Raw genomic sequence first — 27,994 nt, forward strand, 5'->3', positions numbered from 1 at the left:
TAGCAAGGATCCGCCATCCCTTGATAGTTACTGACCAGTCAGTGTGACCAATGTCCCCTGCAAGTTACTAGAACGGATGGTGGCTTGTTGACTCAGTTGGGTTCTTGAACCTCATGACATTTTATCTCAACAGTGCGACTTTCGAGAGGGACAGTCTCTCATTTGGAAACTGCAGTTTTGCAGGCCTTTTCTAAGCACCGCCATCTTACTACCGTTTTCTTCGATCTCCATAAGGCCTATGACACAGCTTGGCGCCATCACATCCACCTTACACTCCATGAGTAGGGTCATCGAGGCCCTTTCCCGATTTTTGTTCGCCAGTTCTTGTCCCAGGGGTCACTCAGAGTCCAGGTTGCTGACGTTCTCAGCTCTCCACGAACCCAGGAAAACGGAATTCCACAGGTCTCCATATTAAGCTCCAGGGAGCAATCTAGCGCACTTCTGTGTGGAGACTCTGGCATGGTTTTCAGTTCTTCCATTAAATCAAGTGTGGTGCATTTCTGTCACTCTACTATGGTCCATCCTGACCTGGACCTCTACCTCAGCGCCCAACACCTGACCATGGTCTGCCAGTACCTTGTCTTGGGTCTTCATTTTGTCAATGAGCTTACTTGATTGCTCCATATTTGCCCTCTCAGTGTAGACTGTTTTTGAAAACTCAATGTCATTTGCTTCCTTGCACACACTTCTTGGGTTATAGATCGTTTGACCCTCCGCTGCCTTACAGAGCAGTATTTCTCTCTCATCTGGCGTATAGTTGAGAAGCTTATGGATCAGCTGCCCCTTCCACGCTGCTCCTCTTGGACCTGGTTCACATCCTTGTATCTGTTGAAGCACCAGTGCCTTTAACACTAGCCCTTTCAATCGTCTTTAGGTTGGCATTGGGATATGTCGCCTTTCGATTCGGCAGTCTCAACTCCTTCTGGCTTACTGTGCTATCACCATCTGCTTTAGCCCTGCTCATCCCTCCTATTCTACTGTTTTCGCAACTTTGGGCCATCGCCTGCCCACTGCCTGCCCTTGTGTGGGTTTACTGGTTGGGCTTCGTCTCTCTTCACCATGACTTCCATCATCCCTCTTTGTCCTCTTACCCACATTCTCTCCAGACTATCCCCCATTGGTTAGTTCCTTAGCCCTGGATACGGATCGATCTCTTTCAGGGCCTGAAAGGCTCTGTCGCTCCAGCGGTCTTCCGTTGTTTGTTCTGAATGCTCTTAGTTGTTTTTCACTCCAATGGCTCTAAATCCGCCGATCATGTGGGATATACCTTACATCATATGTTGTGATGGGACACCATCTCTTGCCTACCACACGTGAGGCGTTTACTGCGTAATGATGACCATCCATCAGGCCCTCTGATTCATTAAACAGTTTTCACTTCCCAAGTTTCATGATGTACAGACTCAATGAGCGGCCTTCAGGCTATCGTTAAGAGTTTTTCCCACCACCCCTTGGTCTCTTTCACTGGCGATCTTTGTGATGCTGCTTGTTTGTTTGATTTGCTTTGGGTTCCTGACCACGTAGGTATCCCTAATAAAAAACTTGCTGACCGTCTGGTTGCAGGGGAGGCCACCTACCCCCTGTCCTCTTTGTCCCCTCTGGGAATGGGTTTGTGGCTTTTCATCAACCCCCTTTTGCTCAGTCATGGGCCAATTATCGAAGGGCTACCCCCTGTCTAATAATCTACGAGACTCTTACCATTTTGTGTTTTTGTCTCTGCCTTCCCAGTGGGAACCTATCATCCTCGGCCTTTTTCATATTGGCCATACTAAGCTGACCCATGGTCTTTTACTCTGTAATGAGCCGATGATGCACCTACCCCCCCCCCCCCCTCCGCCCACCCCAAACCCCATGTAGTTGCGGGGCTCCCCTCATGGTGAATCATATTTTGCTGGGTTGCCTCTGCCTTTTGGCCTTCCACAGTAAATATGCCCTCCCACCTTCCTTTCTCGGGTGTTAACAGACTACCATCGCATGTTTGCACCTGTCCTCGGTTTTCTTCGCGAAAGTGATTTGTTCTCTCAGATTTAAGTCCTTGAAGTTGCCTTTGGAATTTGAGTTCCTCAGTTAGTTATGGAGGCCTTGACCTTGCCTCCACACTGGACAGATTTTCCCTGCCTTTTCCCTACAATTTGTCTGGTATGTAATGCAGATTTATTTCTCATTTTCTTGTGTCTTCTTCCCTTCGTATTGTCCCCCTTGTAACGTGATAATATCATGATTAGGGTATCGGAGCGGGTTGCTGATGGTGCTGGTGCCTCACCACGCATAGCACCCCCTCTCCCCTCCTTGCTCTTTCCTCTTTCTGCTACCTTGACGTCCCTTTTCCCTCTTGTGTGCACATTAGCCCTTATCCTTTACTAGACTGTGCTGTTTGTGTTGTTCCCACCTTGATGTCTGCCATCTTAGATCATGGGAATGATGACCTCGCTGTTTGGTCCTGTCCTTCCCGCAATCAACCAACCATTCGTTGGTCTTTATGGTCTCATGTTAGCCGGCGACGAACCCAGCGGGCACACACCTTTGTGTACCGCAACTGGTGGAAGAGTGTGTCTTCATTACCAACAGAGACGTCCAGTTGAACAGCGAGGTGTTTGATTGTGATCGTCGATCACCTCGAATGAGAGAGTCCGCACGTTCCAATATCGCAGGGTCACAGCCGTGTGCGGCTGTCAGGCGCGCGGGAGGTCGGACAGGTTTGCACTATCTTGTTGCAATGACGACAGACGCCTCGCCCAACGACTTACCGCGCTTTCGTTCGCTGCCAGCTCTCCGTAGATATTCTACAGTCACCTACGAATCTCTGCAACGCTCTGGTTTTTCGCCAAAAGAAACTCAATGACAGCTCTTTGCTTGGAACGCCCCTCAGTTACAGTTTGCCATTTTGAAGACTACGTGTAGCGCTGCCACCTATCGGAGCTTTATGATACTAGCCTATAAGGGGTGAAGCGAGAATATTCCACGATGTTCCACAGCAAGTTCCGCATTTTTCAACCGAAATTGGCTGGGAAAACATGTTTTGAATTACCTATTGAATACCCCTTGTAGAAGCAAAAGCATTCCAGCAAAAGAGGTGTTTGCGAGATAACTGTGAATGTGTGGTTACGACCTGCTACTTACCTCAGAATAAAATTTTGTCCCAGTCAGTGAAAATGGATTTGAAGTGTAAACTTTTCGGTTAAGTTCACATCAAATTGACCTCAAGTTTTAGCAATGGCCTTCCTTGACAAGAAATACAATAACTCTTCAGTGCGTTACATGTTACATTTTAACGCACACTTTTACCTGTGGAAAGGAGGCGCTTCACCTGTCGTCCTCGCATTTGAGTGCAACACTGCATTTGTCTCTGCAGTGAGTTACATATTTTTTCAAACACCTACGTGTCATCACATGAATTTTGACAGCACCATACAATCTGCTGTTCCAATTCTTCAACTACATCACTTTTGAGACGACGCAATGCAGAAAAATCCAGGGGATTGAAGAGCTGTCATCCTTTTCGTCTTGCCGGCCGCGGTGGTCTCGCGGTTCTAGGCGCGCAGTCCGGAACCGTGGGACTGCTACGGTCGCAGGTTCGAATCCTGCCACGGGCATGGATGTGTGTGATGTCCTTAGGTTAGTTAGGTTTAAGTAGTTCTAAGTTCTAGGGGACTAATGACCACAGCAGTTGAGTCCCATAGTGCTCAGAGCCATTTGAACCATCTTTTCGTCTTGGACCATACTGGAGCGTTAGATGTTGGCTAATATAAACAGCAAATCGTGCTGGTGCCCCTACTTGCATCCACCATACTCTCCAACCATGGCGTATAGAATAAATTAGAACCAAGTTACATGGAGACTTGATCGAAAGGTTTAAATTTCAAATTGTCCTAAGTAGCAGGTGGTTATAATAAAATAGAAGCTACACACGAAAGTCAGTGGACTCTAACTATCGTATGGCAACAAAACTTGTTGGATTTGTAATGTGTTACTGTGGAATTGAATTGCACTGAAAAAAATTCTAGTTCCAGTTTCGGTCACCAGGTGCAAATCTGGCGCGGTACCGCTTCTCGTCGACGTTTCCGGTCCTCACATTGAACAAACTGTTGAAACAGCACTTCATAACATCATCAATATTATGCCTTTCTCACTTGTTCGTCTTTTTCTTCCCACGTCCCGTTCGTAATCCACCACATGTGAAACTTTTCACAGCGCCAGATTTGCAACTGGTGGCCAAAATTGGAAATAATTTTTTTCCAGTGTAAAGTGGTTCCGCCCTAGCGCATGTGAACATCTATCAAATTTCACTGCCATACGATAATTAAAGCTCACACTGGGCCTTTGTGAGCCGATGCACTTTAATTAAACCACCCTGTAAGGCACTTTTCGTACTGAAATCAGCGACCACTTGTAAGCAGACATTTGCAATTATCTCGCAAGCGCCTCGTTTGCGAACTCATCTTTAGTGGTTCATTTTTGCTTCTATTGTTGTATACTTTCACCTGTGTCAGTCTTCAGTGTTAATTTTCACACCTCCTGGATATGAGCTAAATTTGTATTTTGCTGTCTTTTTTCTTTTTATTTGTCTTGTCTTGGTCGGGTATTAAGTGAGAGGAACCGAAGGCCTAATGGTGATACTGATGTGAGAACTACATCTGAGTAGCAACGGCTGAGTCGCAGATGGATGGAGGAATTAGCATCAACGGCGTCCCATTCTCTCACTCCGTGAGCTACCGCAGGGAGCTTTAGTTGAGTCCAGCCCAGGAAGCTGTCCCTCAGCAAAGTGATCGAGAATTGTGTCTCATTAACTTTATTTCCATTACTTTACCCATTTGGTTGGAGAAGCTGCTGCTGTTTTTGTAAAGTACACAGTAGGAAATACTGCAAGCAGCTACACGTTTTCCTAAAATGATTTTATTACACCATTACTAGTTTCGGGCCTGAGCCCATAGTCAAATAGTATTGTTGCCTTCTTTGCAAGTTATAAATATACAAGGACATCCACAGTAAACCTAACAGCATACTGAATGGTGAACCAGAATTCAAAAACCAAATGCACCTGCAAAATTTCATACAACACCTATAATTTGAAGCGATGGAAACAATAAATAATTAACAGGAAGGAAATTTTTCATTGACCTTTACTAGCATTTTTCAAGCCTAAATTATTAAACGCCTAACTTACTAAAATAATGTGTATGTAGAAGTATCTTTGAAGTAACTCCATAAGTCTAACATATCTCTACACATATCAGGTTGTTTGACACTTCAGATGAGCAGGGGATGTAAACAATACATCCGCCATCTTGTTTTTAGGTCATTTCATTGATCTGTATGGATTGAAAAAGAATATCAAACCTCTATCCTAGAATACGTAAAGGAGGGCTTTTAAGGAAGGAAGTACAAATGATTGAAATGCCTGTGAGCACTATGGGACTTAACATCTGAGGTCATCAGTCCCCTAGAACTTAGAACTAATTAAACCTAACTAACATAAGGACATCACACACATCCATGCCCGAGGCAGGATTCGAACCTGTGACTGTAGCGGTCGCGCGGTTCCAGACTGAAGCTGAAGCACCTAGAACCGCTCGGCCACAGCGGCTGGCGTAAGTAAGTACAAAGTATGGAGGATGTATAATGTAACACTACGTAATCATAAAAACTTTGTCAAATTTTACGACGAGATTGTAAAATGTTTTGTAAGCTATACACCACAAAAATGTTGTTATATTTTATGACATAAATGCAAAACTTGCAAAGAAATTGGCGCTATCATCTGACGGTGGGCTCAGGCCCGGAACTAATGATGATATAACAAAATCATTTCAAGAAAGCTAGTGGCTGGTTGCAGTATTTCCTACAAAGTAATTGCTTCCTGTTGCTTTTCAAATTCTGGGGGTGAGAGTGTAACGAGCTACAGTGGGATAGAACGCCTCCGGCTACCCACACCCCTAAGGAAGTGTAGTCTTAATTTGCCGCTTGTGTTGTTCAGTCGCTGCTATCAGGAGCTTCTCAGCGCCAGGATGTGCCCGTGCCGCGCGCCGTGTTTGTGTAGGAGACGGCGGGTCGGCCTTCCGCAGCGGGGCAGCGGCGTGGCGTGTCGCAAGTGTCCGTGCTTTCACCCACACTGCGGCAGGCCGGCCCACGGCGCGGCATTCCACGCAGTACTTCCCGACCACGTGCGCCCTTGGCGGCGCCTCCGCAGCTTCGACCCTGCCACCAGGGTGTAGACGGCTGCGAGCGGGCCCCGTCTTCACCCAGTTGCTGTCATCAACGCCTTACTAACACAGCGCTTCGGAAACGAAGTGTCACTAGCAATTTTTTTATTTTCTCTGTGGCTTCGTTTAAAGAAAGAGATAGCGTGATCCGCTCACAACTAGCAGGCGCCGAGGTAGTCGTCCTATCATCATCATCATCATTTAAGACTGATTATGCCTTTCAGCGTTCAGTCTGGAGCATAGCCCCCTTATAAAATTCCTCCATGGTCCCCTATTCAGTGCTAACATTGGTGCCTCTTCTGATGTTAAACCTATTACTTCAAAATCATTCTTAACCGAATCCATGTACCTTCTCCTTGGTCTGCCCCGACTCCTCCTACCCTCTACTGCTGAACCCATGAGTCTCTTGGGTAACCTTGCTTCTCCCATGCGTGCAACATGACCCCACCATCTAAGCCTGTTCGCCCTGACTGCTACATCTATAGAGTTCATTCTTAGTTTTTCTTTGATTTCCTCATTGTGGACGCCCTCCTGCCATTGTTCCCATCTACTAGTACCTGCAATCATCCTAGCTACTTTCATATCCGTAACCTCAACCTTGTTGATAAGGTAACCTGAATCCACCCAGCTTTCGCTCCCGTACAGCAAAGTTGGTCGAAAGATTGACCGGTGCACACATAACTTAGTCTTGGTACTGACTTCCTTCTTCCAAAAGAGAGTAGATCGTAGCCGAGCGCTCACTGCATTAGCTTTGGTACACCTCGCTTCCAGTTCTTTCACTATGTTGCCATCATGTGAGAATATGCATCCTAAGTACTTGAAACCGTCCACCTGTTCTAACTTTGTTCCTTCTATTTGGCACTCAATCCGTTTATATTTCTTTCCCACTGACATTACTTTCGTTTTGGAGATGCTAATCTTCATACCATAGTTCTTACATTTCTGATCTAGCTCTGAAATATTACTTTGCAAACATTCAATCGAATCTGCCATCACAACTAAGTCATCCGCATATGCAAGACTGCTTATTTTGTGTTCACATATCTTAATCTCACCCAGCCAGTCTATTGTTTTCAACATAAGAGCCATAAATAATATGAACAACAGTGGAGACAGGTTGCACCCTTGTCTTACCCCTGAAACTACTCTGAACCATGAACTCAATTTACCGTCAACTCTGACTGATGCCTGACTGTCTATGTAAAGACCTTTAATTGCTTGCAAAAATTTGCCTCCTATTCCATAATCTCGTAGAACAGACAATAACTTCCTCCTAGGAACCCGGTCATATGCCTTTTATAGATCTATAAAGCATAGATACAATTCCCTGTTCCACTCATAACACTTCTCCATTATTTGCCGTGAGCTACAGATCTGGTCCTGACAACCTCTAAGAGGCCTAAACCCACATTGATTTTCATCCAATTGGTCTTCAACTAATACTCGCACTTTCCTTTCAACAATACCTGAGAAGATTTTACCCACAACGCTGATTAAAAGGATACCTCTGTAGTTGTTACAACCTTTTCTGTTTCCATGTTTAAAGATTGGTGTGATTACTGCTTTTGTCCAGTGTGATAGAACCTGTCCCGAATCCCAGGCCTTTTCAATTATCCTGTGTAGCCATTTAAGACCTGGCATTCCACTGTGTTTGATGAGTTCCGACTTAATTTCATCCACCCCAGCTGCTTTATTGCACTGCAATCTATTGACCATTTTCTCCACTTCCTCAAATGTGATTCTATTTCCATCATCATTCCTATCCCATTCCACCTCGAAATCTGAAACACTACCGATCGTATTTTCACCTACATTGAGCAACTCTTCAAAATATTCCCTCCATCTGCCCAAGGCATCCACACGATTCACCAGCAGTTTTCCTGACCTGTCCAAAATACTTGTCACTTCCTTCTTACCTCCCTTTCGAAGATTGCTAATTACACGTCCCATGTCAAAAGAAAATATTTACAGAATGAGATTTTCACTCTGCAGCGGAGTGTGCGCTGATATGAAACTTCCTGGCAGATTAAAACTGTGTGCCGGCCCGAGACTCGAACTCGGGACCTTTGCCTTTCGCGGGCAAGTGCTTGCTCGGTCCGGCACACAGTTTTAATCTGCCAGGAAGTTTCAAATGTTCAAAGTGTGTGAAATCTGATGGGACTCAACTGCTAAAGTCATCAGTCCTTAAGCTTACACACTACGTAACCTAAATTATCCTAAGGACAAACAAACACACACACCCATGCCTGAGGGAGGACTCCAACCTTCGCCGGGACCAGCCGCACAATCCATGACTGCAGCGCGTCAGACCGCTCGGCTAATCCAGCGCGGCGCAGGAAGTTTCAGAAAATATTTTATCTGCGCTGTGATGCACAGCTTTGATAAAAGACATTGTTATACCGGCTGAACATTTAATAAAACGGACAAAATGCAAGGGCGTATTCCTGACTGGAAATGGAGGAAAAAAGTTCTGTCAGCCCGTCCCGGAAATGGACGGCGCGTGTGCAACGACAACAAATCGTCCCGGAGCACAGAATAGAGCCTCATAGTAGCCACGTGACAGCAGATGTTCAGAGCGACCTCCAAAGGACTGCAGGTGATAGGGATAGTAATGTTGGTGATGCAGGATACAAATAATCCTTTCTCTTAGACCATGTTGGCGGGCCACTTGGCTGGAGATTGAGCTAGCGTTCGGCTCAATATCCTGTAGAACACGGTCCTTCAAACCTGGCGTACCCACAGTCCGCCGCCACCCTGCAAGTTCGTTCGTCTGTCTGGAAGGACTCATGGCCACACAAACGCCCAAAAAGGGTTTCTAATTTTGTGTTGCCGGTCGTTGTGGCAGAGCGGTTCTAGGTGATTCAATCTGTAACCGCGCGAAAGCTACGGTCGCAGGTTCGAATCCTGCCTCGAGCATGGATGTGTGTGATGTCCTTAGGTTAGTTAGGTTTACGTAGTTCTAAGTTCTAGGGGACTGATGACCTCAGAAGTTAAGTCCCATAGTGCTCAGAGCCATTTGAACCATCTCCAAATGTTATGTGATGTGGTTGGTATCTGTGGGGGTATTTGTTTGTGACATAGCCCCCGGCCGGAGTGGTCGTACGGTTCTAGGCGCTGCAGTCTGGAGCCGAGCGACCGCTAAGGTCGCAGGTTCGAATCCTGTCTCGGGCATGGATGTGTGTGATGTCCTTAGGTTAGTTAGGTTTATGAGTTCTAAGTTCTAGGCGACTGATGACGTCAGAAGTTCAGTCGCATAGTGCTCAGAGCCATTTGAACCATTTGATTTGTGACATAGCCGTACTGCCTCTCGGCTGTTTCCGTCTGCTTGGACATACAAAAACACGATTTCGGCTTCTTCCCTACATGAATACTGGACCATTCTACTGCTTACAGTACACTGCATTGATCACACAGCCTGTAACACACAAGGACACGGAACGTAATCATAGGAACTGTCATGCTCCAGCTCCGTCTACAGCGGCGACAATGTATTTCCGGATACATGATCATAGCATCATTTTTTCATCCATTTCCAGTGGGGAATTTGTCCCTGCAGTTCGTCGGTTTTATTAACGTTCATCCTGTATATAAGTCACCAGAAAACTGCTGTAACTCTTTATTTTCTGCATCTACTTCGACATATTTTGTCTTCATATGTCAGACCTGGATATACACCTCCTGATAAAAAGAGTCCGGACACCTGTTCGTGCCGCGCGGGATAGCCGCGAGGCTTGAGACGTCTTGTTATGGTTCGCGCGGCTCCCCCCGTCGGAGGTTGGAGTCCGCCTTCGGGCACTGGTGTATGTGTTGTCCTTAGCGTAAGTTAGTTTAAGTAGTGTGTAAGTATAGGGACCGATGACCTCATCAGTTTGGTCACATTGATGATGAGATCCCATACTCCGACAGCGTAGGGGACGATGCGGGAGACCCGCACCGCTGTAGTAGGCAAGGTCCTAGTGGAGGTGGTCTGCCATTGCCTTCCTCCGACGGTAATGGGGATGAATGATGATGATGAAGACGTCACAACAACATCCAGGGATCTCGAGGCAGGAAAAATCCCTGACCCCGCCAGGAGTCGAACCCGGGACCCCGTGCGTGGGAAAACGAGAACGCTACCGCAAGACCACGAGCTGCGGACGGTCCCATAGAAGCTTTCTATAAATATTACACCTGTTGCTGGACATTACTTTGGGCTGTGTCCACCCTCCGCATTTATGACAGCTTGAACCCTGCTGATGACACTTTCAGTAAGGTGTCTAAATGTCTGTGGAGGAATGGCGGCTCATTCTTCCTAAATGGCACAAACCAGTAAAGGTTGTGATATTGGACGTTTGGGGGTCTGGAACGTAGTCAACGTTCTAGCACGTTCCACCGAGCTCAAGTCTAGACTCCGGGGAGACCAGTCCATTTCAAGAGTGTTGCTGCCCCAAACCAACACAGGCTTTGCTTTGACAGGCTGCACTGTCAGCTGATACAAACAACATCTACATCTACATCTACATGACTACTCTGCAATTCACATTTAAGTGCTTGGCAGAGGGTTAATCGAACCACAATCATACTATCTCTCTACTATTCCACTCCCGAACAGCAAGCGGGAAAAACGAACACCTAAACCTTTCTGTTCGAGCTCTGATTTCTCTTATTTTATTTTGATGATCATTCCTACCTATGTAGGTTGGGCTCAACAAAATATTTTCGCATTCGGAAGAGAAAGTTGGTGACTGAAATTTCGTAAAAAGGTCTCACCGCGACGAAAAACGTCTACGCTGTAATGACTTCCATCCCAACTCGTGTATCATATCTGCCACACTCTCTCCCCTATAACGTGATAATACAAAACGAGCTGCCCTTTTTTGCACCCTTTCGATGTCCTCCGTCAATCCCACCTGGTAAGGATCCCACACCGCGCAGCAATATTCTAACAGAGGACGAACGAGTGTAGTGTAAGCTGTCTCTTTAGTGGACTTGTTGCATCTTCTAAGTATCCTGCCAATGAAACGCAACCTTTGGCTCGCCTTCCCCACAATATTATCTATGTGGTCCTTCCAACTGAAGTTGTTCGTAATTTTAACACCCAGGTACTTAGTTGAATTGACAGCCTTGAGAATTGTACTATTTATCGAGTAATCGAATTCCAACGGATTTCTTTTGGAACTCATGTGGATCATCTCACACTTTTCGTTATTTAGCGTCAACTGCCACCTGCCACACCATACAGCAATCTTTTCTAAATCGCTTTGCAACTGATACTGGTCTTCGGATGACCTTACTAGACGGTAAATTACAGCATCATCTGCGAACAGTCTAAGAGAACTGCTCAGATTGTCACCCAGGTCATTTATATAGATCAGGAACAGTAGAGGTCCCAGGACGCTTCCCTGGGGAACACCTGGTATCACTTCAGTTTTACTCGATGATTTACCGTCTATTACTACGAACTGCGACCTTCCTGACAGGAAATCACGAATCCAGTCGCACAACTGAGACGATACCCCATAGCTCCGCAGCTTTACCTCCGAATCATTCCTCTACTTTACGCAATACAGAATGCTGCAAAATGTAGTTGTTGATGAGGCTCCAGAGCTGTATGGCCGTGGTCAAGGAAGCTTTTAGGTTCCTGGCTTTTCACTCAGAACAGTGCTGGACATCTTCGGAGTGCTCCGGCGACTCTGAGTCTTTCCTATTGACGAGTCGGACCTCGCAGAGCGACAATAATGCTGTGGGCGAGGTCGATTTTACATATGATTGCACATAACGTTCTCCAGACATTCACCAAACCTAAAGCCTTCCATCGGATTGAAAAAGGGTATAGTGTGATTCACCACTCCAAGTCACTCATTTCCAATCATCTATTCCCCAGTGGCTTCGTCGTTTACGCGGCCTGAAGCGTGGCTTAGCACTGGCTGAAGAAATGTGTGGCTTACGAAAGAACTGCTCGACAACTGTACTCCATTCTTTTCAGCTCTCTACGCAAAGTACTAGTGCTAGTAGCATCCCGGGTTCGATTCCCGGCGGGGTCAGGGATTTTCTCTGCCTCATGGTGAGTGGGTGTCGTGTGATGTCCTTAGGTTAGTTAGGTTTAATTAGTTCTAAATTCTAGGGGACTGATGACCATAGATGTTAAGTCCCATAGTGCTCAGAGCCATTTGAACCATTTGAACCATTGCTAGTAGCAGTTTGGAATACACGAGTGATTCTTTCCGTTAATTTCGTTCTACTTTTTACAACTGTCCGTAATGCTAACGATGCCTGACCGTCAGAGCAACAGAGGTTTCTTCGCGTTTCCATTTGTTTTGGGTAAAAACAATGCTCCTTCAGAATAAATATTCACTATTTCAACCATTCTGACATGTTTGTGAACGACACGTTTTCGTTTCTACATCTGCGTTAGTGGACGTGCAGATCGTTCAGTTCGTGCTATTAGTCTATCGAAGTGAATTGTGCGGCTGAAGGGTGGAATTTTAGAATCTTTTAAGTGTGCCGATGCCCTCTTTGTCAACGAATGCCAACGAATTTGTACTCTAGGAATCAAATGAACTGTCAAATATTATAGTTCGTTTTTGCCATTAACGTCTACATTTCTTACGGCTCATATACAGGTAAAATTTTAATTTCTAGCAGCAGGAGTTGTAACACATAAAGTACACGACACTATTTTCAAACGCACTGTGGCTAGAACCAAGAGACCCAGTGAATTACTCATAGTAATCTACAGGGTGAATGAGGTACCGTCACAAAGATTTTTTAACCGGTTTCTAGCACTGCCCACTGACTTGGCGCTGAAACTTACTGTTTGTGGATGATATTAACATATGCGATCTCTATAAAAAAAGTCTCAGGAAAAAGTGCTTCAAAGAACAGGACTGTTTTTAGCAAACAGTGTGTTTATTCACGGACCATTGTGTAAAGCCTTTTCAGGGGTAACTAAATCAACTAAAATTTTTGTATCCCTTTAAGAATATGAAAAACAAAAAGTACGTCAAGATTATATTCTTACGTCACATATCGTTTGCACCGAGGTATTGTAATGCTTTGTAGAGAATTTTGTTCAAAATTATGTGCAGGAAAATGTATACACAAGGATGTATTACAAATTCATGACTATTAGTTCATATCGTTCGGTTCATTTTTAAAGATGTCATCTCTTCATTCCCACAACTGCCCTTATCCCAACGGGTGGACTCATTCCCAATACTGTCATTATTTACAACTGTGAAAGTGCAATAGTTTCGCATAGGTCCCCAAATGCTTTATAAACAGCAGAAGCTAATTTCACAATTCCTTCAGTAAATATCAGACTTCTAAAACATACAAACTGCAGCTTTCATATCAGCTTTGGTTTCTTCGCTTTTACTTTGATAAATGTTCTGACAACGACCGCTTTCGAAACAATTCACATACCATGGGAGGGGAGGGTACCTTGATTCTATGGCCCTGCTTTATTCATGTTCCGCCTATATATTTCTTAATTTGACACTGGTCGTATTACTACTCCCGCCGCCTTGTTACCGCACCGTCGAGATATTAATTGACAGTCGTTGAAATCCTCCTTTTATATTAGTTACCTCGTTTTCTTCGATTATGGACGCATCTTGCGCAATGTTTCGATGCTGCGATTACCTCTCGTCGATGTTGCTTTTGTTTCTTATAGATTTTCGGTGGAATACCTCATGTTTCAAACATAATATGACTGCTAGTGACAGATAGTGGGGTGAAAATTTATTAGGTCTACACACCAACAGTCAGTCTGTTTTCTGGACGAGGGGCCAGTTTGGAAGTAGAAACTCTTATTTATAACTGTTGCGTCGATGAATATTGCAAGACTGAAGGATGTTCGGCATTGGTAGACGTATAGTGTGGGAAATCAAAGTGCAGCTCCAGTTTTGATTCTGATTTATTTCCATGAACGGTTTTACATCATCAGGTTGGATAAAGTTGTATCTTTAGTTGGGAGGCAATCAGTTTTTGAGCAAAGTAAATGCTAGACAAATGAGAGGATTAATTCCATTTTTTTCTATTCAGAAAAAATGAGGAAATAAGGGCCAATCGGAGTAGGTCCTTACCAACATTCTTTTTTATGAAGTACAAGCCGTACCCGGCCGCGCTTTACTGTGGCTTAGTCTGCTTCCATAGAAAAGAAAGAAAAGGAAAGCACAGGTTTCTGATATGCAAAGGAATTGGACTTATATCCTGATTTCCTTCTCTCCCCTGTCTCTGCCTATCCCCCTCCCCTATCTTTGTCCATATCCTCTCCCCTCTGTCTATCCCCTCCTTCCCCCTCTGTCCATCTTCCCCACCGCTCTCTCCCTCGATCTCCTCCTCCCCTTTCTCCGTCCATATTCTCGTCACCCCTCTCTGTCTCCTCCTGCCCTCTCTCTATCTCCTCCTTCCCCTTTTCTAAGTCCATTTCTTCCCATCCTCTTCTTTCCTCTCTCTGTCCTTGACCCTTGTCTACTGTTACTGCAAAATCAGATACTGTAGCAGTATTCTAAACATAAATTAATAAGGAAAAAATACAACGTTCCTATTTGCTAACAACGTTTTACTATTGTATAATTAATGTATATATTTCTATATTAAGCTGTATATGGTCTATATATGTGTGTACGTTTATTTCAATAACGTGTAAAAATCTGAAGTAAATCGGAAAGGTTTATTTTGAGTTTTTTTTGTGAAAAATGTTTACCTGTTAAAATAGATATATATTTTAAAGATTAACGTACATAAAAACAACAGGTTTTAGAATCCAACATTGGGTCAAAATATCAAAGCAATTGATCAAGAACTTTCGGAGACTAATGATTTTCAATCTTACAAAACTCTCAAAAAGTTACATAGTCTTACATTATACAAATCATATTAAAATAATTAGGTACCTAAACACACGTCCGTATTAGAATTCAGTAGCACGTTTTGTTAAATTTTCGAAGCAATCGGTCCAGAACTTTCAAGAGAGACACGATTTTGAACAAACCAATATTTACATTTTTATTTATTTACACACATCAAAAAAAGTTTTGCATCACTCTGGTTCCCACAACACATGAAGATAGACGTTGACTATGGATATTGTATGACAGAAACAGTCCCTTTGACTGTTCAGAGATGTCATTAAACCCGCCGCCGGCCGGGGTGGTCGAGTGGTTCTAAGCGCTACAGTCTGGAACCGCGCGACCGCTACGGTCGCAGGTTCAATCCTGCCTCGGGCATGGATGTGTGTGATGTCCTTAGGTTAGTTAGGTTTAAGTAGTTCTAAGTTCTAGGGGACTGATGACCAAAGATGTTAAGTCCCATAGTGCTCAGAGCCATTTGAACCATTTTGAACTAAACCCGTCCAAAGATATGAACAACCATGCATGAGCAGCAACTATTAGACGGATGTGGTCTGACAGGCGATCAGTTCGTCATTCCACCAGGAAGGAGGTAGACGGCTCGTGTTGTGTGTAGTTCAACCGTGCCTTGACGGTCAATAGCGCGGTTCGATCGCGTCCGCGTTGTTGCTTTTTGCCAGGAAGGGCTCTCAACACGTAAAGCAAACGGGTGTCTCGGAGTGAACCAAAGCGATGTTGTTCGGACATGGACGATATACAGAGAGACAGGAACTGTCGATGCTGTACCTTGCTCAGGCCGCCCAAGGGCTGTGGATCCACTTCCTACGGATTATGGGTCAGAGGAACCCTGACGGCAACGCCACCATGTTAAATAATGATTTTCGTGCAGCCACAGGACGTCGTGATAAAACTCAAGTTGTGCACAACGGGCTGCATGATACACATCTTCACTCCCGACGTCCATGGCGAGGTCCATCTGTGCAACCACGACACCATAGAGCGCGGTACATATGGTCTCAACAACATGCCGAATGGACCGCTCAGGATTGGCATCACGTTCCCTTCACCGATGAGTGTCGCATATGCCTTCAACCAGACAATCGTCGGAGACGTGTTTGGAGGCAACCCAGTTAGGCTGAACGCCTTAGATATACTGACCAGCGATTGCAATAAGGTGGAGGTTTCCTGTTGTTTTGGGGTGGCATTATATGGGGCCGACGTACGCCGCTGGTGGCCATGGAAAGCGCCATAACGGCTGTACGATACGTGAAGGCCATCGTCCGACCGATAGTGCATCCATATCAGCAGCATATTGGTGAAGCATTCGTCTTCATGGACGAGAATTCGCGCCCCCATCGCGCACATCATGTGAATTACTTACTTCAGGATAACGACATCGCTCGACTGGAGTGGCCAGATTGTTCTCCCGACATGAACCCTATCGAACATGCCTTGGATGGATTAAAAAGGGCTGTTTATGGATGACGTGACCCACCAACGACTCTGATGGATCTATGTCGAATCGCCGTTGAGGAGTGGGACACTCTGGACCAACAGTGCCTTGATGAACTTGTGGATAGTATGCCACGACGAATACAGGCATGCATCAATGCAAGAGGACGTGCTACTGGGTATTAGAGGTACTGGTGTGTACAGCAATCTAGACTACCACCTCTGAAGGTGTTGCTGTATGGTGGTACAACATGCAGTGTGTAGTTTTCATGAGCAATAAAAAGTTCGGAAATGATGTTTATATTGACCTCTATTCGAATTTTCTGTACAGGTTCCGAAACTCTCTGAACCGAGGTAATGCAAAATTTTTTTTGATGGATGTAAATCCATTAGAAATTTCTGCAGTGTTGCTTTACTTCACACAAATCAAACAGTGTGCTTAAGAGAGCCGAACTTACTAAGTACACATGGTATGTAAGAAGCGACCTTAATGAAACAGCATTGTGTCAAAAATAACGGCTTTTTAGTAATGTCTGTGTGTCACTCCAGATCACATATGTGAGAAAACACGAGCAAGAAAATGGGTATGGCGAAAGAGACATTCCATGATTGCACGTTCTTACATTGTTTAGATTTGTGACCGACAAACTTGATTAGTGAAACTTGAATTACGTTAGAGCATTCACCTGACGGTTGCAGTAGCGGAAAGAGACTAAATGGTAAACATGAATGTTAAACTTTCCTGCTAGCCTCATTATGTCGAGCAGTTGCAAGTATAATCATTGAAGTGATTCTTTCCAGTCCGAGAGTGGAAATATAAAAATGGCTCTGAACACTATGGGACTTAACAGCTGTGGTCATCAGTCCCCTAGAACTTAGAACTACTTAAACCTAACTAACCTAAGAACGTCACACACATCCATGCCCGAGGCAGGATTCGAACCTGCGACCGTAGCAGTCGTGCGGTTCCTGACTGAGCGCCTAGAACCGCGAGACCACCGCGGCTGGCAGTGGAAATATAAAACTGTAAATACTATACATGAGCTTCTAAAATAAATGAGTCATGGGTCTATTACAAAGAATGTACAGTTGACATTGTGGAATGGAAGAATGTGTTTTCGGAACTGAGTTACGAATCCTTTCAAGACTGAGTTATTTGTATGTATGTATCGAGGTATCGAGGTGCCCACACAACCGTAAATAATTCAGCTGCTTCATTTACGTGGACCCATATAAGCCTAGAAGGCAGTAGGCAATAAGGATGCTGAAAAAAAAGAGATTAGAAGTTAGGGATGTTCAGCGATCGTTCTGAAAGAATGCTGGAGGGTAAAATAGTAGACATCGCATATATCTGACAAAGATCTCATCTGTAGACTACCAGTGAATTTATGGAAGCTCAGAGGCTGTCTCTTAACTAATCATAACAATCTGTTGCCTGATTAAAGATGTATTGAAATGGAAATTCCTGAATATCGATTTACAACGTTGTTTGAAGAATGCGATAGACTTTGAGAATTAATTCAATACCTGTAGAGGCGAACATTCGTTTTTGCAACGACAAAAGAAATGAAAACCGTCAGTCCACTCAAAGATTTACTCTGGAGTTAAGATAACGGTGAAACGAACGTACCTGTGACCAGCTTTGTTAGAGCAGAGATCCGTTTTGGTCATTGGTAGTTTGCAACCTGGCTCTAGCACGCTTGCGTGGCTGTGAATATGGTTCAAATGGCACTATGGGACTTAACTTCTAAAATCATCAGTCCCCTACAACTTAGAACTACTTAAACCTAACTAACCTAAGGAATTCACACACATCCATGCCCGAGACAGGATTCGAACCTGCGACCGTAGCGGTTGCGCAGTTCCAGACTGTAGCGCCTAGAACCGCTCGGTCACCCCGGCCGGCGGCTGTGAATAGCTTAAACAATTTGGGCAATATCAGCTGTTACTCTTGGAAATATTCATCCATGGCCACTTGAGGAATACCGAGACCCTGAATGAAATGACAGACTTCAAAAATTCGCATTTCTCTCCAATTTCACTACAGTAGATTTAGAATAAAATTCGTTTGACTCTAGCCCCAGCAGTAGCTTAGAAATATATAAAAGAAATTAGTTTATATCATCATTTGCACAATAATATTATAACAGGTGCTCAATTTGTAATGTATTTCGTCAACCTACATCTGGAATACGATAACAAGACGTGCAGAAGACATGTAAACATCTGACACCAGATAGATCGACAGAGCGATAGTCAAATCGAAACGGGCTGTATTTTGACCGCCATTTTGTCCACTGCACTAAAGATTTGTTTTTGTGATCGTGTTTCCAAGTTACTGTTACGTGTGTGAAAATTTGAGAACAGTGATCAAGAAAGCCAAGAGAGCCACGAAAATGGAAACACCTCAGCTCATCATAACGAGACTGCCACGCCAGAAGAACAAAGTGAGTGACTGTTACAAAACATTTTCATGTAAACAACAGTCTAGCTTAAAACGTGACATCGCCTCTTACTAAGTTTTCTCTCCTTCCACAGGATAACCACAGCATATAAGACTGTGTAATATCTGGATGATCTTATTGTGAAATTGTTTTTGTAATGCCATTTAGCCTGAAGATGTATTCTCTCAAAACATGTCTTGACTGGTAGCAGTAATTAAAATAAAAACTTTACAAAGCTGTTACTCTGTTATTTGGAGTATTAATGAACTCTCCAGCTGTATCGAAAGGTCTTGCTTCATTTGCTAATGATTTTGGTACTACAATGCACCGTCATCAGGCTCTTGTATGATAAAGCGATATCCGATTGCAACAGGAAGGAACCCTATCGTCTGGTTCAATAATTACTCTCTGCCATAAATTCCATAGTGGTTTTCAAAGTATGCAGAAAATACGTGTACATAAAGTTTTAGTCAGTTTCGAAGGTCAGATGAAATTAGTTTCACAATTTGGTACTGGGGGGCAACCGAATATTGTTTAAAATATACTGGTGAAAGATACTGGTGGGAGAATATTTTACACGAAGAGAAAAGAAACAATTACGACACAAAAGCATCAGAAAGGCGACACTGTGTCGATGGAGGTTGCTGTGATCTAGTTTTATTGCTGTAGTAAACTCGGCCGAAAACGGTAGTCTCTGTAAATAAGAGGAAATATCCTGACTGACGGGCTCATCACCGCTCAGCCTAAACCGCTAACGACAGAAATTTGAAATTTTGAGAGGACATTTTGAGAGGGATTTTTTGAAATTCCGCTCCTAAGACTCTGAAATAGTGGATACAAGTTTTTCTTCATCATGTCGTTATTCTAGCATTTCTAAAGCTATAACTACGAAAATTGATATTTGGTTTCTCGATCAGGTATAAAAGAGTAGGCGTTTCGGAATTTTTGGAAATTCAATCCGCAACGGAGTGAAATAGTGGTTGAAGTTCTTCTGATAATTAATCATTATTAGAGAACAGTTAAAGCATTTTTAAAGCTACATCTATGAAAACTGGTATTTGACTCGTATAGAAAAATACGAGCTTCGATGTTTCTGGAAATTCAACCTCTGAGGGGGTGAAGCCGGCAGCAGTGGCCGAGCGGTTCTAGGCGCTTTAGTCTGGAACCGCGCGACCACTACGGCGGCAGGTTCTAATCCTGCCTCGGGCATGAATGTGTGTGATGTCCTTAGGTTAGTTAGGTTTAAGTAGTTCTAAGTTCTAGGGGACTGATGACCTCAGAAGTTAAGTCTCATAGTGCTCAGAGCCATTTGAACCATTTGAACTTAAGGGGGTGAAACAGTTTTATGAAAATATTTCGTTATCTCAGTTCCTCCTGAAAAGTGCTGTTCCGAAATTTCAATAGTAAATCTCTCCGTGATGCCCAACGCCTCTCTTGCAACGTCTGCCAATGGAGTTTGTCTATCATCTGCGTAACGCTCTCCAACCAGCTAAACGTTCTCGTGACGAAACGCGCCGCTCTTCGTTGGATCTTCTCTATCTCCTCTATTAGTCCCACCTGATAGGGATCCCAGATAGATGAACAATATTCAAGTATCGGGAGAACAAGCGCCTTATAAGCCACTTGTTTCGTGGATGAGTTACATTTCCTTAAGATTCTCACGATGAATCTGAGTCTGGTGTCTGCTTTTCCCACTATCTATTTTATATGGTCATTCCACTTAAGGTCGCTCTGGATAGTTACGTCCAGATATTTTACGGCAGATGCTGTCTCCAGCTGTTCGTCACCAATAGTGTAGCTGTATAGTAGTGGATTTCTTTTCCTATCAATGCGCGTTATGTTACCTTTATTTACGTTCCGGGTCAACTGGCACAGTCTGCACCATTCATCAATTCTCTGCAGGTCGTTCTGTAAGTTTTACTATCTTCTGGCGTTGCTACTGTGGTATAGACAACGGCATCATCTGCGAATAGCCTTAAAGAGCATCTGACGCTTTTTACTAGATCATTTATAGATACTGTAAACAGCAACGGACCTGTCACACCGAGCGAGGTGGCGCAGTGCTTAGCATTCGGGAGGACGACGGTTCTAACCTGTCTCTGGCCATCCTGATTTAGGTTTTCCGTGATTTCCCTCAAACGCTTCAGGCAAATGCCGGGATGGTTTCCTTTGAAAGGGCACGGCCGATTTCCTTAACTAATCTGAGCCCGTGCTCCGTCTCTAATGACCTCGTTGTAGACGGGACGTTAAACACATATCTCCTCCTATCACATTTCGCTGTGGTACTCCGGATATTACCTTTACATCTGCCGATTTAATTCTGTTAAGAGCAACGTGTTGAGTTCTATCTGCAAGAAATTCTTGAATCCAATCGCAAGTCTGCTCCGACACCCCGTAAGTTCGTTTTTTTTTTTTCATTAATCGGCAGTGCGGGACGGTGTCAAACGGAGAATGTGAAAATTATTCTACCTCCTCCGTTTGATAGTCTTCCATGTAGGCAATCCTTCGGTGATACTAATTAGCTGGGTAAAATAAACCTAACGATATAAAACGATTAATTTAGCTTTATGAGTTATTTATTAATTAATCCGACCAGTTTCAGTCTATTACAAATGAGTTCGAAAATTTATAGGCAGCTGGAATCTGTGGTTGAAATCATCAAACTAATTTTACTTTTTCTATCTTTCTTTGTGATGTGGACTGGTTGGTACAGCCGTTGTGGCCGCGCCATCCTAGTTGTATGGCCTCAGAAAATAATAATAGTGAAATTGCAATAAAAGTGCAGTTGCGCGGGAGCAACCAACGTGACTGCTGCAAGTTTCCGAACGCGAACCATACTAACCCACACGGACAGTTCTGGGTGTTGTTGGGCGCTTAAGACGTTTGGCTAGGAGCGTCCGGATTTCCCTAATGTCCCTTGGTACACGGCCGTCCCTGGCAAACAGAAGGAATGCGGCGAGCCCGCAGATCGCTCTGTGTGTAATCCTTTTCCTGCTTTCGTGTCCCTCAGGGTTAGGTAGCCGGCGCGGTTAGTAGACGGTAGCAGATAGGATGTAGCTGCTCCTGAAACCTGTCTCCTCCGCTACCTTACCTTTGTGTAGAAGGCAGCTATTCGGATTTCCCGAAAGAATTAAACTGCGTCTTTTGAAAGCTGTCTCTAAGTGAGGAAAGGAAGGAAGAAACGTTAAGGCCACACACGGGAGCAACGGATCGTTGCGACCCCCCACGAATACTTGCAAAAATATAATAAAAAAACGGGAATTGTAATTTATTAAACTTGTTTTGAAACGCTTGTCTTGGCAACCGTAGGTTACTTTACAGAATATATTGCATTTTTCAGTGACGCCAACTGCGTTGTGTACATCTTCCTACTGTGCTAATATAGTTCGTTTTCCTGTGTTAGTCCTCAATTCCATTTTTATTTATTGGTCTTATACTTACATAACAAAACGAACGAACCGTTGTCTAACTTTAAAACTTTTATGGTTTTAAATAACGACAGTATTTCGAAGAGGTGTAGACATTGGGATAAGAGTAGTTGTGAGACTGAAAGGAAATTTCCTTAAAAAAAAACCGAACGACGCGAAATAATAATCATGAACTTATGGTACATCTTTGTACATACACTTCCATGTGTCTAAAAAGGTGTTTTGCATTCGGAATGTTTGTCCTGGCTTGTACGACGAACAGAGATCAGAGTCTGTCAGTAGGGCCACATAACCTATATATAACTTTACCTCGACAGTGATTTTCTATTACAGCAGTCACTTTAGGTCGTAGCAGCAATAGGTGAATCACTGTTCGAGATGACAATGACAAATATGTCTGTCGTATCAGAAAGTATATTATTTAGAAAAGTCAACTTGTATACAGGCAAAGATAATGGACTGTCACAGTGGTCCCGGTTATTATCTATGACAATGCCGTATCCAAATTAACCATTTAATAAGTATAATGTTACTTAAAAACCGACTTGATTGCAAATATTTTTATTCATATGACCGGTTTCGGTTCATTCAGAACCATCTTCAGATCTGATATTTCAGTTACAGGAGTAACCCTTCCAAATCCAGCAGTTTTCACATGGGTGTAGCATGCAACTTAGAACTACTTAAACCTAACTAACCTAAGGACATCACAAACACCCAGTCATCACGAGGCAGAGAAAATACCTGACCCCGCCGGGGATCGAACCCGGGAACCCTGGAAAATGATCTACATGATTTGTTTTAAAATCTCGATGTGTCTGGAGAAATGTTGTCAATAGGATCTCTCCTGATTCCCATAATCCTTTTTATAAAATGTAGGAGGGTAAGTTTAATTCTACGTAAGTAACGACAAGGGACTTGAGTATAGCTGTATAATAGATTTCCCATGAACATTTAAATTACAGTGCCCACCTAATATTACGGTACCTGCACTCATTCTGTTTAGAAGTGAAAAACTTCAATTATACGGTAAATATTTGATAAATAACCCAAAATCATCAGATGGAGCTCAGTGTATCGTGACAATTGCTGCGAACTTCCTATCAAGTCTAGTTCTACAACACAAGCTTCGAAATGCTTATCACTGCAAAACCTGGGGAGGGGGTGCATTTTGCATTACTTCTTAATATAAATGGCTACTAGAGCCTCCATTTCAGTTCTCAGAAAGGTCCCTCAGTAACTATAAGTTCTAACGTAAAGTTACTTCTCAACGTGGGAATGCGAAACGAAACGAGAAATAGCACTACCACGCTTAATAACTCGCTGCGATTTGCCCATACACGTGCGATCTACGAAGCGATTCGTCGCGATTTGTCGCTCATATGTGGAGCCGTTTAGGCGCCCGGCGAGAGACAGCTGGTATTACTTACATATGCATAGAAACTAGTATTCAGTGTACCAGAACCATTTGTCGCGAAAACTCAAAACTATTTCACCATTCTCCGCTACTCTCATTCCAGTTGAAAATGCCATATGACTCTGGATTCTAATAGTTTCCTTTCAGTTCACAATGATGTTTTCTTTTGTCCAGCAAGGTGATTCTATTTTTTTGTAAACTACTAAAAATGTGAACATAGAAAGTATTCGCATAAATCTGGAAATAACCTGCCTGATAGCAAAGTAAAATGTACAAATATCAAACTATACTCCCTCAATTAAGAATATTATATACAGTAGGATTCTGTAATACAGAGTGATAGTATTGGTTTGTTTGGTAATTAATAAACAGAGTTCTTCGACAACTCCAAATACTCTTCTGCGCCCAGCGGCTGTACGGCATACGAATTGACCCAACTTCACAGTCTTTGGGATTCAGTTGCTTACATCTATCAAGCAAATATTTTTGCAGCCGGGAGCAAAGTAAAGGGTGGAGCCTGGGTTTTATATAATGTGTATGAAGCAATTAAATGTAAAATCCCAATTTTTTTTCTAGAAAATATAGGTCCACAGCTAGGCAAGTCAAATATCTATGTTAACTATTAATCAGTACATTTCTGCTACAAAGTACTGAAGTACAAGAGTCTCCTGTTTAAGCATTTGCATCACACTGGAACGGGATACACAATTAACTATAATATACTTTTCCAAATGTTCTGTTGCCATGCACACTGTTTTGGTAATGTTTTTATAAACAGAGGAAGATCGCACAACTTAGCAAGAAGTCAACGGTGCATATTTGGACATAGAGACTGTGCAAATGAATAATGTTCTCAGGGGGTCTACAATTTCACCATTAAATAAACGCGACAAAATAACAAGAGTTGGATATCCAGGATTCTTATTCAGCACAGACTGCAGTTTACTGATAACTGCACTGCCCACTTCACCTGGTAGAACGCTGACCATCCGAAATGAATCTTCCATTATTCTCATAGCCTCTTGGAAAGGATACCTCAAGTCTTCACTTTCTTGATGGTGTCGGGAAGCCAGTTGAAGTGAACTGCGATGTATGAAACTGAACTGACCACTTTGTAACTGTTGAATGCTGACAAGGATTCACTCACACACACTGCGGGATCACACTGCAACACGTTTGAGAAAAAGAAAGGAAAGCAGTTAAAACGAGTCATAGTTGCTGTCATGGAAATTGTACATTTCAGCTTTGAGTGTAACGGGATTGACTGCAGTATAAGAAAAACAATGAAGAAAATTATTTTTCCCCTTTTTTGCAGTGTAGCGAAAATGTTACGAAAACGTATAATAATAACCACAATAATATTACATAATAAAAAATTATGTAGTATAGTATGAAATACGTATTATACCTCGAAACATGTAAAAAATGTAATTTAAAACTTTGAAATAATGGTCCTCTCAGTGTAATTCGTCGACATTTTAGTTTCTCTTGTAACTACATATAAAGTACAAAATATGTTATTACATAAAATCTGGGCTCTAGTAATAAGTTAAATGGAAAACATACCAAGCGTCAACATCAACGACTGCATTTTTCTTCCATAAAACTGTCTAGCAGATGACGCGGAACTTCAAAGTTATTCCCTCCCAGTCTTGCACAGTGAAGGATGGATAAGCTGTCAACACGCCACCTGATATCCATTAATCCTTTTGGTACAGAGGCAATAAGCAATCATTCTTCCCGCACTCCATACATGAATGGAGCTGTGAGAAACCTTAGTACGTGGTACAGAGAGAAGTATCCCAGCCATGCACTTAATGGGATTTGCAGAGTGTAAATGTAGATGGAGAGCTAGACGCCTTTATGTGAGTGTGACAAAGGGATGTTAATCATAGCCATTAACCAGCTGTCAATGTTTTTAATGTCCTCACAACAAGCTACAAATTCCGTTTCAGTATTGCTGGTGGAACGTAAGGATCAAAATGTTGGATGAGTAGGCCGATGCAGTGCATCAGAGATTTTTGTGGTATCTTTCGGGTTGATGTACAACATGCTTGACTTAAACAACACTCAAGGTTATCGGTGGCATTCTGTCTTGGATTCCCTGCCATTTATTTTGACGTATAAATTTCAGTTTAAGATACAGTCAGAAGTTTGGAACGCTAGTACCCATATAAACGAAGTTTTTGACTATTATAGCCACAAACGAAAGAGTAAGTGGAGGACGATGAAAGAAGCAAATAATCCTGGTAAACATAGGTCCGGGAACCAGTGGTTTTCCCGATACAACGTATGCTCAAGTGCAGTCATGCCAGTGTTAAAAACACTGTTGAAGTCTAAGGTTACTTTTATTTTGAAACGCCCCAAGTCAGACACAAAATACAAAGTGATAAATTCCCTCGTTCGATTTTATCGTCATTCCGGATACCTTTGTACTGGAATTGGCGATTCGACAACAAATTTACCGGTCATGTTTTGCCAATATCATCGCCCCCTACCGCCCGGCCCTTCCCCAGGTCACACGACTTGAATTCGATGGATTTTTTTTCTTTTTGTGGGGATGTTTAAAAACGTTTGTGTACTCCAGCCCTGTTGATAGCACCGATGAATTACGAGAACGCATTTTCCATGGTTGACAATGTATTACGGACACGCCTGGTATTTTTAAACGTGTACCGGCATCGGTAAAGAAACATTGTGAAGCATGATTCAACATGAATGGAGGCGTTGTGGAACACCTGTTGTAGTGTACTTGTCCTCAAGTGGCCGGCCGGAGTGGCCGAGCGGTTCTAGGCGCTTCAGTGTGGAACCGCGCGACCGCTACGATCGCAGGTTCGTATCCTGCCTCGGGCATGGATGTGTGTGATGTCCTTAGGTTAGTTAGGTTTAAATAGTTCTAAGTTATAGGGGACTGATGACCTCAGAAGTTAAGTCCCATAGTGCTCAGAGCCATTTGAACCATTTTTTCTCCTCAAGTGCATATCTAAAGTTTGCATCCTCAACGAGTTTGTTAAAAAGTGTTCATATATTCAGTCATATTACTTAGTGTCATGGAAACCATTGGTTTCCACACCCCTGTTTATTAGAGTTACTTGCTTGTTTCATTGTCCCCTACTCATCCTTTCAGTTTCTACCTACAACGGTCGAACTCCATGTATCTATAAAATATTTCATATCCACTAGAGGTGGTTCCCTGAGGCTGGCCTACATCATGTTGCCAAATGTAGAGATATAGCATTGGTAAAATGATTGATCTTCTGCAGTAGGGAGAAACTTGTGCATCCACGTCTGCATAATGGTACAAATGGCTCTGAGCACTATGGGAGTTAACATCTGAGGACCCCTAGAACTTAGAACTACTTAAACCTAACTAACCTAAGGACATCACACACATCCATGCCCGAGGCAGGATTCAAACCTGCGACAGTAGCGGTCGCGCGGTTCCACACTGAAGCGCCTAGAACCGCTCGGCCACTAACGTCTGCACACTGGAAATCGCTATAAAATATATTTTTCGCTATAGCCAGTTGTCGATATTGCGGGGGAAGGGTATTTACATACATGTGTGTGAAATGTTGTTATGCAAAACTGCCGTTACCATGTCTTCAAGAACGACATGTAAGCGGAAAAAAATTCCTGTACACTGATGCTGGAAAACCGCTTCCCCTTTTAGTCTAGTCCTACAATATTGGTTAGCGTTCACTAAATCTCGTTTCATGCATTCTCCAGAGTTTTTATGGTGAGATAAAAATAGCTGCGGCTAGCGCAAATACAGGGTGTTACAAAAAGGTACGGCCAAACTTTCAGGAAACATTCCTCACACCCAAAGAAAGAAAATATGTTATGTCGTCATTGTGTCCTGAAGCGGTTACTTTCCATGTTAGAGCTCATTTTATTACTTCTCTTCAAATCACATTAATCATGGAATGGAAACACACAGCAACAGAACGTACCAGCGTGACTTCAAACACTTTGTTACAGGAAATGTTCAAAATATCGTTCGTTAGCGAGGATACATGCATCCACCCTCCGCCGTATGGAATCCCTGATGCTCTGTTGCAGCCCTGGAGAATGGCGTACTGTATCAGAGCCGTCCACAATACGAGCACGAAGAGTCTCTACTCTTGGTACCGGGGTTGCGTAGACAAGAGCTTTCAAATGCCCCCATAAATGAAAGTCAAGGGGGTTGAGGTCAGGAGAGCGTGGAGGCCATGGAATT

At 43.3% G+C, this 27,994-nt stretch overlaps 2 protein-coding genes across 2 annotated transcripts in view; both read left to right on the forward strand.

Moving 5' to 3' along the window:
* LOC126267739 (homeobox protein Hox-D9-like) overlaps positions 1–6,267 on the forward strand; it is a 58,450-nt gene extending 52,183 nt beyond the window's left edge. The window contains exon 2 of the mRNA XM_049973042.1: positions 5,988–6,267. Within this exon, the coding sequence (XP_049828999.1) occupies positions 5,988–6,267 (280 nt within the window). The remainder of the gene's footprint in view (positions 1–5,987) is intronic.
* The window catches only part of LOC126267006 (zinc finger protein 629-like), a 493,507-nt gene that overhangs the window by 51,900 nt on the left and 413,613 nt on the right, over positions 1–27,994 (forward strand). The gene's annotated exons all lie outside the window — the stretch shown is intronic.

The sequence above is a fragment of the Schistocerca gregaria genome, chromosome 4, assembly GCF_023897955.1.
Source record: "Schistocerca gregaria isolate iqSchGreg1 chromosome 4, iqSchGreg1.2, whole genome shotgun sequence".
Lineage (NCBI taxonomy): Eukaryota > Metazoa > Arthropoda > Insecta > Orthoptera > Acrididae > Schistocerca > Schistocerca gregaria.